The 16,415-nt window shown below is 56.8% G+C and overlaps 1 protein-coding gene across 5 annotated transcripts; it reads left to right on the top strand.

The window, feature by feature from the left end:
- Positions 1–798: 798 nt before the first annotated feature.
- ITIH3 (inter-alpha-trypsin inhibitor heavy chain 3) lies at positions 799–14,317 on the top strand. 5 transcript variants are annotated; one of them, XM_060109347.1, is made up of 22 exons: positions 799–891; positions 1,541–1,561; positions 2,540–2,706; positions 2,792–2,896; positions 3,162–3,324; positions 3,878–3,991; positions 5,036–5,161; positions 5,464–5,580; positions 5,801–5,969; positions 6,558–6,683; positions 6,942–7,123; positions 8,361–8,546; positions 8,711–8,850; positions 9,526–9,680; positions 10,285–10,302; positions 11,429–11,452; positions 11,693–11,725; positions 11,883–11,996; positions 12,488–12,692; positions 13,396–13,568; positions 13,760–13,871; positions 14,188–14,317. In XM_060109347.1, exons 1-22 carry the CDS (start codon positions 799–801, stop codon positions 14,315–14,317), a joined length of 2,673 nt encoding a protein of 890 aa, XP_059965330.1. The 5 variants fall into 5 exon arrangements, with proteins under 5 accessions (XP_059965330.1, XP_059965332.1, XP_059965329.1 ...); XM_060109349.1 differs by lacking the exon at positions 11,429–11,452; XM_060109346.1 differs by lacking the exon at positions 10,285–10,302.
- Positions 14,318–16,415: the final 2,098 nt, after the last annotated feature.

The raw sequence follows: 16,415 nt of genomic DNA on the forward strand, positions 1-16,415 counted from the left end.
GGATGGATGAATGTGACACATGGCCTGGCCCTCCAGGTGCTCAGAGTCTAGAGAGAGTGATCAGATCCAAACATGCGAACCTCAACCAAGGTAATGACAGAATGTAGGCCCTTTAGGAGCTTGGAGCCTGCAGCAGGGCTGTCTGTGGTCAGCTAGGGGACAGAAGAGGAAGACTTCTGAAGGACGGACACAGGCTGGCGGAGATAAGAGATGTGATGTGCAGAGGAGGGGGAGGTACGCCAGTGGGAAGAGAGTTAAGTTCAGAAAGCAAGTTGGAGCTGGACCACAGGACTTGGGAGTTGTCCTTTTCAAGGGGCCGCGGGAGACAGAGAGAGTAATGAGCAACAGCTCAGCCACGGAGGTCTGAGCCTTGGAGGGATGGGTCTGGTGTGGTGCCCTGGCCGCCTCAAGAGGGGGCGCTGACTGTGATCCAGGAGGCCAGACCAGAGGCCACGTCTGCGGTGCGGCGACAATGCTGAGATGCTGTTTGTGACTCCATATCCCATCGCCCCCTCCCAGGGGGTCTCGGGGCCCATTTGCCAACACAGAGCTTCTGCTTTCTCTGGGGGCCTCCTTGTCCCACAGCCGCCGGGAGTGAAGCCCTAACACTGCTGACGATACCCACCGGGCCTCCTTGGTACAGGCAGATCCAGGCCCATCACTCCACCCATGTCCAGCTTCCCCGGGGGATCGTCCCGCCTCCCGCTCCTCCCGCCCACACTGCAGGTCGATGACCCCACTTGGGAAACACTAGGCCTGCTCATATAAGGAGCCCAGGCGCCGCCAGTGTGCTCAGCGATGGCGTCTGCTCGGTGGCCCTGCCTCATCTTGGCTCTGCTCTCCGGTGTGGCGGTCTCTGGTTTCCCTAGAAGATTAGGCGGGCTACTCGGGGTAAATCTGCCCCCTCTTCACCATCTGGCAGGCAGAGGGGCCAGGCCAGCAGTCCTGTGTGGAGGGTGAGGAGGAGGCAGAGGCTGGGCGGTGAGCTGCAGGGAACAGAGCTGGTATGCGGGGAACTGGGCTCCAGACCTGCTCCCTAATCCTGGGCAAGGCTCTTAAATCTCCTGGGTCTCTGTTTCCCTACCCGTCAGGTGGGTGATGCAGCACGATCAGCTCACCTCACTGACGGGCTGTGAAGGTCCACGTCTGAGACAAGGGTAGAGGCCTCTAGGAATGGCCGAGCTGAGCCATGTGGCGTACAGTGGTGGTGGGGTCTGGATGAGGCCTCAGGGGCCTGGGGCACAGGGAAGGGCAGAGTGGGTCAGGGTATATAGGGCAGGGGAAGAGCTCTGGCTTTGGTCCCCCTTGCCCTGATTCCCCCGGTGAACCGGAGATCTTCCCTCCCTGCACCTCAGTTTCCCCATCTATTCAGAGCCCTTCCTTCTCTGACATGTGGCTCTGGGTGGGTCCATGTCCAGAGGCCCCTCAAGGTGTGTGTGTGGGGGTCACTGCTGAACCTTGGCCTCAGCCCAGAGCCTATTGCCAAGCCACTGTAGCCTTGGCCTTGGCCTGACCCCTGTGTTTGTCTTTGTTTTTGCAGAAACGGAGCCTCCCGGAAGGGGTGAGAACTTTCACCAGGGATGGGGCAGGGCAGGACGGAGCTAGTTGCCCAACAGCGGAAGGAGTGGGCCACAATGGCAGGTCCCTCCAGCTGGCAAACAACCTATGGCCCCCTGCCCTCGCAGACCCCCGCTGTGACTCCAGAGCCCTGGAAAAGAGCACCACGGAACCATGGCCCTCGGACCCACTGATAGAGCAGAGGACCGCCCTTCCACGAGTCCATCTTCCCACAAACACTTACCGAGCACTTGTCAGGCCCCATGCACAGGGCAGGAGACACACAGTGAATGGCCCCGTCACGCCTTCACGAAGCATCTTTATATCCATGTTTAACCCAGACGTCTCCCTGGAGCGTCCTTTGGTCCATCACCCCGTTGGAAAGAGGGTTTTTGGGGGCACGAAGGCCCTCCCCATGCACTGCCCTCAGATAGGAAACAAGGGCCTATTTGGGAGACAGAAGCGGGCAATTACCAAAGGACACAGGGAGTGGGCTGGGGGGTGTGTAGACACACTCTTTCTAAGCTGAGGTGTGGAAGATGAGCAGGAAGAGCTAGGACCTGGCATAGCTGGAGCACGGGGTGAGCAGAGGAGGCAGGACCTGCCTGGAGGCCCCCAGAGCCAGGGGGAAGACTGTCCTGGGGGCGGTGGTGAGAACGGGAGGGCTTCACGTGGCAGAAGGACAGGGTCAGATTTGGGTTTTTATACCATCTCACTGGCTACAGCTGCATGTAAACAGATGATAGAGCTAAGGATGCAGAGTGACCATCAGAACAGTGGTGGCCAATTAAAGGTGGCAACCAAGGATGCTGCCCAGGCTTCTGACATGGGTGACTGGGAGACTGGAGGGGCCACTTACCAGGCAGGAGCTTTGGAGCCCACAAAGGGGAGCTTGAAGGGGAGACGGCAGGAGGAAGGCCTGGTTTCCGGGTGCCTCAGGCTGACTGGTCACCATCTGCTGATCACTGTCCCTCTCCCGCAGGTGGTCGATGGCATCGAAGTCTACAGCACCAAGGTCCACTGCAAGGTGACCTCCCGCTTCGCTCACAATGTCGTCACCACCAGGGCCGTCAACCACGCAGACACTGCCAAGGAGGTTTCTTTCGATGTGGAGCTGCCCAAGACAGCCTTCATCACCAACTTCACCTTGTGGGTGTCACCATGACTGCTGGCTCTGGGCTGGGAGGGGAGTCTGGCTCAGCATGAGTCCCCCAGCAGCTCTCTATCCCTGCAGGACCATTGATGGTGTTACCTACCCTGGGAATGTCAAAGAGAAGGAAGTTGCCAAGAAGCAGTATGAAAAGGCCGTGTCCCAGGGCAAGACAGCTGGCTTGGTCAAGTAAGTGTGGACCCCCAGGCCTTGGGGAGAACGTCAGGGCTGTAAGGGCCCTCAGAGACACAAACAACAGAACAGCAGCTATTATTATCATTACATGGCAAAATGCGTCGTAATTCTTACAACGTTATCTCATTTTGAATTTGAGGCAACCGAGGCTCAGAGTGGGTAGGGGTCTCCCCCAAGGGTAAGGGACTTGAACCCAAGGCCCAGGAAGGATGGGCTGGTGCTGTCTCTGGGGCAGTTATTGTCTTGCACCCACATTCAGGGCCTCTGGGAGGAAGCTGGAGAAATTCACCGTCTCAGTCAATGTGGCTGCAGGCAGCAAGGTCACCTTTGAGCTAACCTACGAGGAGCTGCTGAAGAGGCACAAGGCCAAGTACGAGATGTACCTCAAGGTCCAGCCCAAGCAACTGGTCAAGCACTTTGAGGTAATCAGCTGCTCTCCTGCAGCCCCTGCTGAAACTGCTGGGGGCAGGGTGCTGGGAAGGGTCCCTGGGCAGACCCCACAGCAGGGTCAAGAACACAGAAACCCAGGCCCCACCACTTGGTTGAGGAGGCATGAGGGAATTACAGTGGTGCTGGCTACAGCACCTGGGCCAAGGGGAGGAGGCTGGGCGGCACCTGGCATATCCAGGTTGGGTGCTGGGCCCTTGGGGGCAACATCACAAAGTGTCTCTGTAATGCTTGCAACTGCTTACATGGGCATTTTACATACATCAGAGTAGAAAGCCAAAGGAAATGCTTTAGTGGTAGAATCTGGGGCACCATATGGCAGGTAGTAGAAGAGTTCTGGGGTCAGAGTACCCACTTAAAAGCCCTTGTGGTCATTTTCTTGGTGGGAGACAGCAGGCTTGGCTGTCACAGAGCTGTCCTAGAGGCTGCTCCTTGTACATCACTGACCCGTCTCCTTGCCCTTGTTGTCCTGGAGGCGGGGCTCTGCACTGTCACTGAGTGACATCTCCTTACCTTTCGCCATTTCAGATCACAGCAGACATCTTCGAGCCCCAGGGCATCAGTATGCTGGATGCTGAAGCCTCATTCATCACCAATGACCTCTTGAGCAGCGCCCTCACCAAGTCCTTCTCAGGGAAAAAGGTGGTATAGATGCCCCTCGGGCCTGGGGAGCAGGTGCAGGAACACTGACCCTAGCAGGGCGAGTCTGAACCTGGGGATTTGGCTGATGCAAGCGGGGGAGAGAGAGAGAGAGAGAGAGAGAGAGAGAGACAGAGAGTGTGCATGTGTGTGGGGTGGGGGTGGGGGTGGGGGTGGGGGGATAAGTCTGCAACATCCTCTTTCTCCTAGGCCCCCTGGGTCAGCAGTGAGGATGCTGGAGGCAGGGGGCTGCTTGTTGATGATGACCTGCCGGAGGAACTGGGGTCTCAACTGCACTGGGGGACAGGGAAGCCATTTATATAGCCTGGTCCCATTCTATTTTGGGAAGCAGGCAGGGCAGGTTACTGGTCCCTGTTTTACAGATAAGGAGACCGAGGCCAGAGGGAGTTTTTTAGATCTGATTCCACATGAGGGGTGAAAGAAAAAAGGGAACTTTATTCTTGGTACTGGTGGTTGGCTCTGGTTCCCAAGGTCCCCAGCAGTTCCAGGGGCCTTGCTAATCATGGGCAGTGGATGAATAAATGTTTATGTGGACAGCAAACCTCAGTCAGGACTCCCAGGGTGAGGCTCAAGGAGCATACGCTCAGAGGGCTGCTGGCCTCTGCAGGCAGTGCCCTCACCCAGGGTCCCTCCCCATTCCCTACTCTGCTCCCTTCCCCCTCCTCCTGGCAACAACACACACAATACCACCCAACATGAAATTCCTTTTCATGGTGCAGAATTCCCCTCCCAAAGTGGCTTCTTAGTGCAGGCAGAGCTAAGGGACTTGTGGGCCCAGTGAGCAGGAAGAGTGAAAGGCTGGCTCAGATAAGGCCCCTGGCCTCCAAGGAGCTCCCGATCTCCGAAGGGGAGAGAGGTGCTCAGAAAGGCTGAGCACCCCAGAGGGTGGCAGGACTGCCCAGGCACCTACCTACAGGCTCCTCGCCATGAGGACTGCACCTTGCTCTCCAGGGCAGCCCCGGGCTGAGGTCTGCAGAAGGCAGGCCCTGGCCAAGCTGAGCAAGGCTGGCCATCACCCTCCCTCAGGGCCACGTGTCCTTCAAGCCCAGTTTGGATCAACAACGTTCATGCCCAACCTGTACGGACTCCCTCCTCAAAGGAGATTTTATCATCACCTATGACGTGAACAGAGAGTCTCCAGCCAACGTGCAGGTAGGTACCCGCCGACTGGCTCTGCCAGGCTGGTAGATTCCCCACCATGATGGGGTGAAGGCTGATGCGGGGAGGGGCTGCAGCTTCATCTAGTGAGACACACTTGATCCTCAGCCCAAGGATGAGTTTCCTGCAAGGTGTGGGGATGATAGGTACTCCAGAGCCTTCGTGTGGGACCCCTGGAGGGGTGGAAAGGACATCTTTATTTTGGGCTGGTTAATGGCTGCCTTCTATTTGCAAGGGCAGCCAACGTGAGGTTGCTGAAGGGATACTGGCCTCCTCTCTCTCTCTCCCCTTTCCAGATCGTCAATGGCTACTTCGTGCACTTCTTTGCACCTCAAGGCCTTCCGGTGGTGCCCAAGAACGTGGTCTTCGTGATTGACGTCAGTGGCTCCATGCACGGTCGGAAAATGGAGCAGGTACTCTCCTTGGTGCAAGGGGGTGGGGGTGGGGTGTGTGGGAGGGGGAGAGAGATTTTTAAAAAGTGGACGAAGCCAATATTTCCAGTGAAAGAGGGGAAAGGGGGACAGGATTCTAAAAAGGCACAAATCATCTGCCCCTTTTTTTGCAGATGGCATGGGCCTCACCGCCAGCCCAGGCTGGGAAGACATCTTGTCTGCTTGTCTTTCTCCTTCCCAGACAAAGGATGCCCTCCTCAAAATTCTGGAGGATGTGAAAGAGGATGACTACCTGAATTTCATCCTGTTCAGTGGAGGTGTGACCACTTGGAAAGACACTTTAGTTCAAGCCACTCCTGAGAACATCCAGGAGGCCAGGAAATTTGTGATGAATATTCGTGATCAAGGAAGTAAGAACAGAGGGGAGGGAGCCACATCCTGCCACTCCTCTCTGCCTGAGCAGCCTGTTTCCCTCCTGCCTTGGGGCAGAGACTTTGCTGCTGGTCCAGGCCCGGCAGACCCTGGCTGGGGGTAGAGGTGGGGGTGGGGTGTCCTCAGGCTAGATACTGGGGTGTCTTCTCTGTGGTCTAGGGAAACCCATTCTTTCTGTTTCTAACCTGTGATCCTGGTGCCCCACTAGCCCCAGCAAGATATCCTAATCCATGGCAGTTTTGTATGAAAGATGACAAGTGACATCTATACTGTTCCCCACTCCTCCCTGTGAGAGGGGCTGGGAGTCCATCTGACTGTTCTCCAAATTGCTCTTACAATCACCGTGTGCATCTATCCTTCTGGCAGCCCTGAGAAGCTGCTTACTCATTTGAAAGACTCAGACATTCATTCATCACTCACTGAGTCATTCAGTCGATACTCACTGAGTACCACCACATATGGGCAGGCAGGGTCCCTGGGCACGTGAGCAGGGGCTGCTGTCTCGACCTCCTCCACCCTGGCACCCTGAGGACATGCTCCCACGGTGCCGTCTGTCTGTGTGCCAGTGACCAACATCAACGACGCGCTGCTGAGGGGCATCAGCATGCTGAACAAGGCCCGGGAGGAGTACAGAGTCCCGGAGAGGAGCACCTCCATTGTCATCATGTTGACCGACGGGGACGCCAATGTGGGTGAGGCAGTGGGTGTAACTCTGGCTGCCGCTCCTGGCTCTGTAGCTGGCGTGCTGCAAGACCTTGGGCAGCTCTCTCCAGGGTCCCCCATGGTCTGTGAGCCCCTCAAGGGCAGGGCCCTGCCTCCCTGCCAGGCCTTCCCACGTCTGCCTCTACAAGGGCTGGTGGCCATGACTCCGCCAACTCTGCACGTGTAGAGGTCAGATCTGTCCAGACAGAGCTTCTCCTGACAGCCGCCGGGGCCTCCTTCTCCTGCAGGTGAAAGCAGACCTGAAAAAATCCAGGAGAATATGCGGAAGGCCATTGGTGGCAAGTTCCCCTTATACAACCTGGGCTTTGGCAACAATCTGAATTATAACTTCCTGGAGCGTATGGCCCTGGAGAACCATGGGCTTGCCCGCCGCATTTATGAGGATTCCGACGCCAACTTGCAGTTGCAGGTATGCCTTGTCTTGCACACCTCTGGGAATGAGGAGCTCACTACTTCTTCAGGAAACTGTTCCACTGTGTGACAATTTCAGTTATTAGAAAGAACTTCCTCTTGGGTTGAAATCTACCTCTGGTTATCTCTTACCCATCGATACTGGTTCTGATTTTGTCTGTGGGCTACACAGAACAGACCTGCTTCCTCTGTAGGATTGCCAGACCAAATACAAGACGTCCAGTTAAATATGAATTTCTCATAAACAGCAAATACTTTTTAGCAAGCATGCTCCAGATATTGCATAGGACACTGTATTAGTTTACTAGTGCAGCCTTAACAAATTACCATAAACTGGGTGGCTTCCACAACAGAAATTTATTGTCTCACAGTTCTGGAGGCTAGAAGTCCAAAATCAAGGTGTCAGCAGGGCTGGCTCCTTCTGAGAGCTGCGAGGGAAGGATCTGTTCCCGGCCTCTCTCCTTGGCCTGTAGATGGCCATTTTCTCCCTGTATCTTCACATCATCTTCTCTGTGTGCATGTCTGTCTCTGGGTCCAAATTTCCCCCTTTCATAGGGACACCAGTCGGATTGGATTGGAGTCCATTCTGAACACTTCATTTTAACTTGATTACCTCTGTAAAGACCCTTTCCCCAAATAAGGTCATGCCCTGAGGTAGTGGGGGTAAGGATTTTAACCTATGTATTTTGAGGGTGCACAATTCATCCCATGACAGCTGTACTTTTACTAAAAAGTAACTTGTCATTTACCTGATATTCAAGTTTAACTCATGTCCTGTATTTTCATTTTCTAAATCTGGTACCCTCCCCCTCCTCCCTGGCACAGGTGACTGTTTCTCCACCTCTGCAGTGGACCCCCCGGCCTTCCTCCTGTCAGTCTCCGGGTCTCCATGCTCTCACTCCACATCGCCTTCTTTAGTCGGCCTCCACCCTTCCTTCTTACTTTCGTTCCAACAAACATTTCTTGAGTCCTTTCTATGTGCCAAGAACTCTGTCCTTTCCTTTTCTATTCCTCCCAGTCTCTACCTGGGAGGGAGTGGGGAACGCGGTGAGGAAGGGCTCCCCCAAACTGAAGGGCATAGTCAGGGCCACGTGGAAGTAGAGATCAGGAGCCAGGACTGGCCCAGCCCGGAGACTCAACAACCCGCGGAGGCGCCAGTGGGAACCTGCCCACCCTGTCCTCTCTCTGCCCGCCCTGGTGGCCTGAGATGAGCAGGTCCCCTATCTGGACTCCAGGGCTTCTATGAGGAGGTGGCCAACCCGCTGTTGACAGATGTGGAGGTGGAGTACCCTGAGAATGCCATCCTGGACCTCACCCAGAACAGTTACCAGCACTTCTATGACGGCTCTGAGATTGTGGTGGCTGGGCGCCTGGCAGATGAGGACATGAACAGCTTTAAGGCGGACGTGAAGGGTCACGGGGTAAGCTGGGCTGGGGCCCGGCTGTGCGCTGGGGATGGGGGATCCACACGGATAGGGCTCCAGCCTCCTGGCTGACGGCCCAGCAGTAGCAGCTCCTGAACAAGGCCCACCTGGCTCCTGGCTCCAGGCCTCCAGCCTCTCACCTCCTCCCACCCCTGTCCCAGGCCATCAACGACCTGACATTCACTGAGGAGCTGGACATGAAGGAGATGGAGAAGGCCCTGAAGGAGCGGGACTACATTTTTGGAAACTACATTGAGCGGCTCTGGGCCTACCTCACTATCGAGCAGCTGCTGGAGAAACGGTGACCCTGGCCCACCTCTCACACAGCCGGGCCCCACACTCAGCCCCCAGTACTGCCCCAGCACCTACCTGTGAAGCCCCCTGTGCTGGCTATGCTCCGTGGGGAGCCCACGAGGAGGAAACTTACACCCCAGGAAGTGCACCTCCACGCCCACTCCAGCTGCCCTGCCCTCTTCTTGGCCAGGCCCCATGGCCTGTTTTTCCTGGAGGAGAGCCGGGTCCATCATCTGGGGCTCAAGCAGCAGCCTGGGAGCACCTCGAGGGCAGGGGTGGGCCTCAGCATCCTGTTCCCCGCACCCAGCATGGGCCCACAGAGGTGTTGACACTGAACACAACCAAAGGCTGGGACCCCAGCCCTCAGCCACGGGGAGCAGAGCTCGGGCCCACGCGAGAGGGCCGTGTCGGCCTTCTGTTAAGTGGGCTTGGCCAGGAAAGCCGCTGGCGCTCAGCATGTGAACACTATTATGACTGATTGTTGCGGTGGCCGTCTTGAGCCCCTTGTATTTTTCAGGTGGGGAAACTGAGGTCCAGAGAGGAATCAGGGCATGTCTGTCTGTCCCAGGGAGCTGGTGAACCAGTTTTTCCTGAGTGCTAGTGGGCTCTATCCTGGGGGACCCCATTGGGAGGGGTGGAGGAGGGTCCTGGGCTGACCCTCCCACCCCGCCCCTCCCCACAGCAAGAATGCCCATGGCGAGGAGAAGGAGAACCTCACAGCCCAGGCCTTGGACCTGTCCCTCAAGTACCACTTCGTGACGCCACTGACCTCCATGGTGGTGACCAAGCCTGAGGACAACGAGAACAAGACAGCCATTGCCGACAAGCCCGGGGAAGGTGGGCACGGAGGGTGGGGGCCAGAACTCGGAGGCCTTCTTCCAGGCCCCTGGCCTTAGGTGCCCTGAAGAGAAGAGGGCCAGGCTGAGGAGACCAGACCTGCTGAAAGGCGCAGGTCCTGGGGGCATCGAAGGAAAACTGGCCAAGGGATGGGGAGGGTGTTGTAGAGGGAGCAAAGCCATTAGTGTGAATAGGAGCCTCGAAGTCTCTAAAAGGGCACAGTGCCCAGGGTCATTTCCAGGAAAGGGACTTAGGCTGCAGCATGGAAGGGTTCAGTTAGACAAGAAGAAGCACTTCTGACCTAAAAGTTAGGCCTGGAGCGGGCGCCTGGGGACTGTGAGAGGAAGAGGCCCTGAGAGCTGGAGGCTGGGACCAGGCCTGCTCAACCAGACCCCAAGAGGGGGGTCCTGAGTGTCCCTGCAACTGGCACAGGTGATGGGGGTTGGCGTTGGGAGGTAAAGAGCCGGTCTGGGCCAGGCCTCTGCCTCTAGGAGCTCTTGGTTCCTGCAGGGGGCACACGAGGCCTGGGGCTGGCTGGCCAGGCAGTAAGTCGGTCACAGGAGTCTGTGGCCTCTAATGCATTTCTCCTCTTCCTCCCTCCCAGGGCCTGTGGATGCAGAAGGTGAGCTTTAGCCACTGCTGGGTGGGTGTCCCAGGAGAACGACAAGAGAGGACCAAGGAGGCCTTTCCAATCATGCTGGGGATGTACTGCCTGGGGAGGGGCCCTCAGGACACCTGGGTTCAGCTCCCAGCTCTGCTGTGAACTCACCAGGGGCCTGGGGCTGGGCTCTGTTCCACTCTGAGCCTAAGGGTTCTCGTCAGTTGACTGACGGTAGCTTCCTCTGCCCAAGGAGGGACAATCAGCTTCCTCTGCCCAAGGAGGGACAATCAGTATGAAAGTATTCTGTGACCTACAGAAATTAGCAACTCAATTAGCACTCGACTAATCCCACAGCAATCCTTTAAGGGAGTCCTCTCATGGTTCCATTTTACAGTGAGGAAACTGAGGCACAGAGAGGCTAAATCTATTTGCTCAATGACTCAGTCAACAGGAGGGCAAGCCGGGACTTTGGCCCAGGCAGCCTGGTTCCAGCGCCTGCGCTGGAATTCACAGCATTTTGCGTTTCTCTCATTGTAAAATTTGACCATCACCCCCCACACACACAAACCCACCACCACCAAGCAGGGCCTCCCCAGCCCCTACTGGCCTGCCTTGTCTCTATCCATACAGGCTGTCCTAACCAAGCAGTATATTTGGAATGGGTCATGGCTTTGCCCTCTCAACAGCCCTGTGAAATGTAGTCACTGTGCGTGTGTGTGTGTGTGTGTGTGTGTGTGTGTGTGTGTGTGCGTGTGCGTGCGCATGCGTCTGTGTGGGTGTTTTACTACCAAAGACAACAATCACCTGTGAGCCTCATCCCACCCTGGGGGTGGGAGTTCAGGGGTGGGGGACGGCATTGCTCCTGACACAGAAGCTGACGACCTAATGGCTTGCATTTTAGCTATGTGGAAGTGCTGAGCCCCAGTATTAACATTACACCCATATTACCCACCAGCTCTAGAAAGGAGTTCCCTAGGCATGTCCCATTTCTAAAGCCTAAACTTAGGGGGTCATATTCCCACCCTCTATCTGTCAGCGTTGGGGCCCCACTGGGGACCAGCAGCTCCAAGACAGGCAGAAGGCATGGGGTTGGGGGGAGGGAACCCCTAGACCTTGCTCACGCCTGCCCTTTGGCTTCTTTTTTCAGTGATCCCCTCCATGGCTTACCTGAGTGAGTATGTGCCAGCTGCCACAGAGCGTGGCCCTGTGCCGTCCCCCTCCGGAGTCTTTCCTGAATCAGCTCTCTGGGACAGGCAGATGGTTGGGGGGTCCTGAGGAGACAAGGGAAGGTGTGGGTTTAAGAGCATTATGGAGTAGGAAGGGGAGAGGCATGAACCGAACTCTGGGTGGGGGTCCTGGACCCTCCCCGCCTGCTTGTTTAGCTCAGCCCTCTCTCCCTTTGCGTCCACAGCCAACTTCCGGCCTCCCCAGACACCCTACTACGGTGAGTTCCCCAGCTCCTCCTGGGGCGAGGCCCAGGGCCCAGGGCCGAGCACCTCCTACCTGTCTAGGAGTCCATCCCATGGGAACTAGGAGGCAAAGGGAGGGCCCCAGAACAGTGAGAGGCCCTGGGAGCCAGCCCTTTCTCTATGTGCACTCAGTGGATGGGGACCCCCACTTCATCATCCAAGTTCCAGAGAAGGACGATGCCATCTGCTTCAACATTGACGAAGACCCAGGCACAGTGCTGCGCCTCATTCAGGACCCTGTCACAGGTGGGGACTGCGGGCTGGGGCCAGGGTCTCTTCCTGGGAGGGCCTGGAGTCCCAAGGACAGGCACATGGACTAGCTTCTCACTCTGCCTATAAGTCACCCATCTTACATGCAGACTACCTCCTGTAGGGATTACAGATTCCACCCAGAGCCACAGGCTCACCTAGTGCCCCCGGGGCCAGTGGTGTTGGGGAGACAGTTAGAATTAAGTGCAGCCTGGGCATGCAGGCAGGACCCAGCCTGTGTGTAGGGAATCATTTTTCTCTGAACAACACTGGCCCAGGCAAGGGGCAGATCCACAGTGTGGGCCCTCAGCCACTAGTGTGACCCCCATGTGTCTAGGAACAGATAGGGCTGGCTCGGAAGTCCTGGTCTCTCAATGGGGCCCCCACTGGGCTACCCCTCAGCAGGTCTGGCTGAAGGGGAAGGTGCGTCCCTAAAGACTGGACTCAGAAGGTCTTGCTGGTCTCTTGCTACCCCGCCCCTCTGGCAGGCCTCACAGTTAACGGGCAGATCATTGGTGAGAAGAGAAGCAGCCTGGACTCCCAGACCAGAAAGACTTACTTTGGCAAGCTGGGCATTGCCAATGCTCAGATGGACTTCCAGATTGAGGTGACACCGGAGAGGATCACCCTGTGGCACGGGGCTGCACAGAGCATGTTCAGCTGGCTGGACACAGTCATGGTCACACAGGATGGGTAAAGCCCCTCTACTGGGTCTCTGAGAGGCGCTAGAGCGCAAGGGTCTAAGGAGGGATTTGAACAAATCGCAGGACAGAAGATGCACAGGGCTCACAGGAAAGACCAGTGGCCTCAGAGTTCAGCCCCTGCCTAGGGGAGGGTGACCATGGTGGCCCCCCACCAACCCCTGGGGCCCCCATCAGAGGCAGTATTGGTAGCTAGACAGTTCATAGGACTGACCTTGAGGGAAGGGCTGTGTGGACGAAAGCATTAGGTGGACCTGGCAAGCAAGCTGATAGCGACAAAGATCCCTGCATGCATCGTGTCTGGCTGAACTTGCTTGCTCTCAAACTCCTCAGCCTCTCCTGCATCTTCAGATCACCCCAAGCTGGGTGGGCAGGGCAGCGGTGTTAGTTCCACGGAGGCTCAGAGAGGGGCAGAACCTGCCCAATGTCGCACAGGAAGCCAGTGGTCGAGCTGGGTTTCGATCCCGGGCCTCCAGACCCCCAGGACAGCCCCTTCTCCTGCTTACAGAGGAGCAGGGACCCACTCAGTGGAGTGCATAGTCAACGTGCATGAGCATCTTCTCTCCAACACCCCTGACATAGTTTCTGGAGTCTGTGTGCTCTCAGGTGTCATGTCTCCTGCTGAGATACCCTTGATTCAGATGCCTGGTGTCATGGCCACTGGGCCTCACTGCTGACCTCCTCTTCTCTCCTAGGCTGTCTGTGACGATCAACAGGAAGAACAACATGGTGGTCTCCTTTGGAGATGGGGTTACTTTTGTGGTTGTCTTGCATCAGGTGTGGAAGAAACAGCCCATCCACCATGACTTCCTGGGCTTCTATGTGGTGGACAGTCATCGGATGTCAGCGCAGACCCATGGGCTGCTGGGTATGAAACGTTCAAGCCTCAGGTTGTTCAGGCCACATGGTGGAGGGAAAAAGCCATGCAAAGGGCCAGCCTAGCCACCCTGGACCCAGGGCTCAACACCCCATCCAGCCTTTGCATCTACCTTGGGAGGCCAGTGGCCATGTCACATATGGTGGTGGCAGGGCTGACAGGGTGGATGTTTTTATTCCCAGGACAATTCTTCCACCCCTTTGACTTTAAAGTGTCTGACGTCCACCCAGGCTCTGACCCCACAAAGCCAGATGCCACAATGGTGGTGAAGAACCATCGGCTGACAGTTACCAGGTGAGGAGACTCTATTGACGTCCTCACCCCGCCCTGTCACAAGACAGGAGGAAGGAGCTCTCTCTGCCCACGCACATCAGCCCAGCTGGCTCTTGTCTGTGGGGCATCCTTGTTTCCCTCTGGGGTCTTGGCCCCCACTAACTGGGAAAAGGCCAAATTTGACCCCCTAGAAGGAGTAACCACAAGACCTCATTCTTGACCAGAGTCTGGACTCCTAGAATTGGCAACTTTACACCCCTTTTCAACCTTAGGTCCTTGGGCACAGCAGCCATCTTGCCTACCCCGTGTACCACAGCATCTCTTTCCTTTCTCCCAGGGGCTCCCAGAAGGACTACAGGAAGGACATCAGCGTTGGCACAAAGGTTGCCTGCTGGTTCGTCCACAACAATGGGCAAGGGCTGATAGATGGCGTCCACAGCGACTACATTGTCCCCAACCTGTTCTGAGTGGACATGCCAGCTTCTGCTGAGACGGCTGGCAGGGCTTGCCTGGCATCTGGCACAGAGGCACAGAGTGGGGCCTGATGGAGGGCTGTGACAGTAAAGGCCAAGGAGAAACCAGACGGCTACCAGTGTCTGCATGCTTCCATGAGCCCCTGCTCCAGGGGACAGGCAGCTCCAAGGAAGGGCTGGCTGCTAGGAAGGCAACTTCCTGGGCCTCTCCACCGATGCGGCTGAAAGACGCAGTTGGTTGGGGTGGTACTATGGGGAGTCAAACACGTGACGGCTGAGGAAGGAAAAAATCAAGAATTGACTCGAGAGCAAAGAGGCTCTGAGAAGTCGGGAAGGACTGACTGCATTTCAGAGTTCAGGAGGGTCAGAGGAAAAGTCAGGGGTCATGGCTCGCAAGCTCTTACCAGAACCTTTAGGCCTGAAGTTCCTTCTATGACTCAGGAGCAAAGAGTGCTCCAGGGCAGACCCAGGCTGCAGCTAATTGTGCACGCCACCTACCCTTCCACTCTAATCATCTCGCCATCCATCAGCCCACCCATCCCCCGCTCCCACCAACAACCCATCTATTCAGCAGGTAAACCCAACATTCTGGGCTAGGATCTGGGAGCACACAGTTTAATAACCCAGGTCCTACTTGCATGGGTGCCCAAGTTTCCCTTCAGCTGGGCTGGGGATCCCTGGGATCCTCCGATCACTCCTCATGGTGACCACATGCTGCACCCTCACAGTAAGTCCTGGGTGGGGTGGGGGTCAGACAGAGGTTCCTAGAGAAGGGGCTCTGAGGGCTCTCAGCCTGGACAACCCTCTCCCACCCGGACAACAGCAACTGCCCCTCCCCAGCCCTCCTGCTTCCAGAGAGAGCTTTTTGCAGTGCAGACCTGGTCATCATTCCCTGCCTGAAACCCTATAAATGACATCTCCCACCCAGGGTTCTTGGGACAAAGACAAAAGTCCTTCCTGCGGTCTCTCCAGCTTCATCAGCCCCCCACGCCAGGTGCTCCCTCTCACTGTCTGCGTTCCAGGCACACAAACTGCTTCCAGTTCTGCAAACACAACCCCTCCTTGCCCAGATCCTTTGCCTCTGCTGTTCTCTCTGCCTGAGGGGCTGAGGGCACGCTGGGCAGAAGGTACCCGCCTGAAGGAAGCATTGGGTGGCTTCGCTTATGGCAGAGCGGGGGACACAGCAAGACCGGAGGAGGTTGCAGCAGATTGGGAAGGGTCTCGAATGCCAGCGGGGTGGAGTGGAGTGGGGTCTGGCCATGGCTCACCAGGAAGTTCTGCTACCCCCCACTCCAGGGGCCCCTCTGTCTGAGCCAGGACAGGGTTGCCCAGGGCCCACACTGGCTTGGGGGCCTGGAGAGGGCTGGAGAAGGGCAATCCAGGAGGGAACATCCGTCACCAGAGGAGCCACTGAGGCGCTGTTACTGCTCTAGAGAGAGGGCCACATGAGACATGGCCCCACACTGAAAGCGGCAGAGGTCCAGGCTGGGCTGGCAGAAAGGGCCCAGGCCTGGGATGGGACACCCTAAAGTGGGCAGTCCCAGGTTGGCTGAGGAGCCATGTAGCTTTAAACCAGTCATCTTGAAGTCAGTTTTCACATTTATGAAATGGGGAGAAGGATCCTGCCAGATGGAGCGTGTGAAGAGGCATCGGCATGGTAGTTTCTGGTCCTCCTCAGGTGCCTATCTTTGTCCTGCTGCTCCAGCTAGCAACCAAACCCAGCGGGCTGGGAGAAAGGCAGCAGGATGTGCCCAGCCCAAATGTTGCCCCCTTCCCCAACACATAGTCAGGGAGGTCTGTCCTCTGCCCAGTCCCACCTCGTCCTGGCTGTGCCTGTCCCTGCCTACAGCCTCTGAAGGCTCCCTGGGCTTTCAGGATAGAAGCCAAGCTCCATGGCGAGGTGTAGGCAGCTGGTGCTGGCCTGGGGCTGCTTCCCCACCTCACCAGCATCCCTTCCACCTCACCCCACGGCACTGCTTCCCTTTACCTTCCTGGACTCAGTGCAGTGTCCTGGCTCTGGCCCTGGTGTCCCTGCCCTCCTTTTCCACTGGGCTAACTTTTCTTTATTCTTCAAAACTCAACCCCAGTCCAA

The sequence above is a fragment of the Mesoplodon densirostris genome, chromosome 10, assembly GCF_025265405.1.
Source record: "Mesoplodon densirostris isolate mMesDen1 chromosome 10, mMesDen1 primary haplotype, whole genome shotgun sequence".
In the NCBI taxonomy this organism is placed as follows: Eukaryota; Metazoa; Chordata; class Mammalia; order Artiodactyla; family Ziphiidae; genus Mesoplodon; species Mesoplodon densirostris.

Excerpts from the sequence above, each read along its gene's own strand:
- ITIH3 (XM_060109347.1), top strand. The coding sequence starts at position 799 with ATGGCGTCTGCTCGGTGGCCCTGCCTCATCTTGGCTCTGCTCTCCGGT. Across the intron at positions 6,684-6,941 it reads CGACGGGGACGCCAATGTGG|GTGAAAGCAGACCTGAAAAA; the intron begins GTGAGGCAGTGG and ends CTTCTCCTGCAG. Across the intron at positions 13,872-14,187 it reads CATCGGCTGACAGTTACCAG|GGGCTCCCAGAAGGACTACA; the intron begins GTGAGGAGACTC and ends CCTTTCTCCCAG.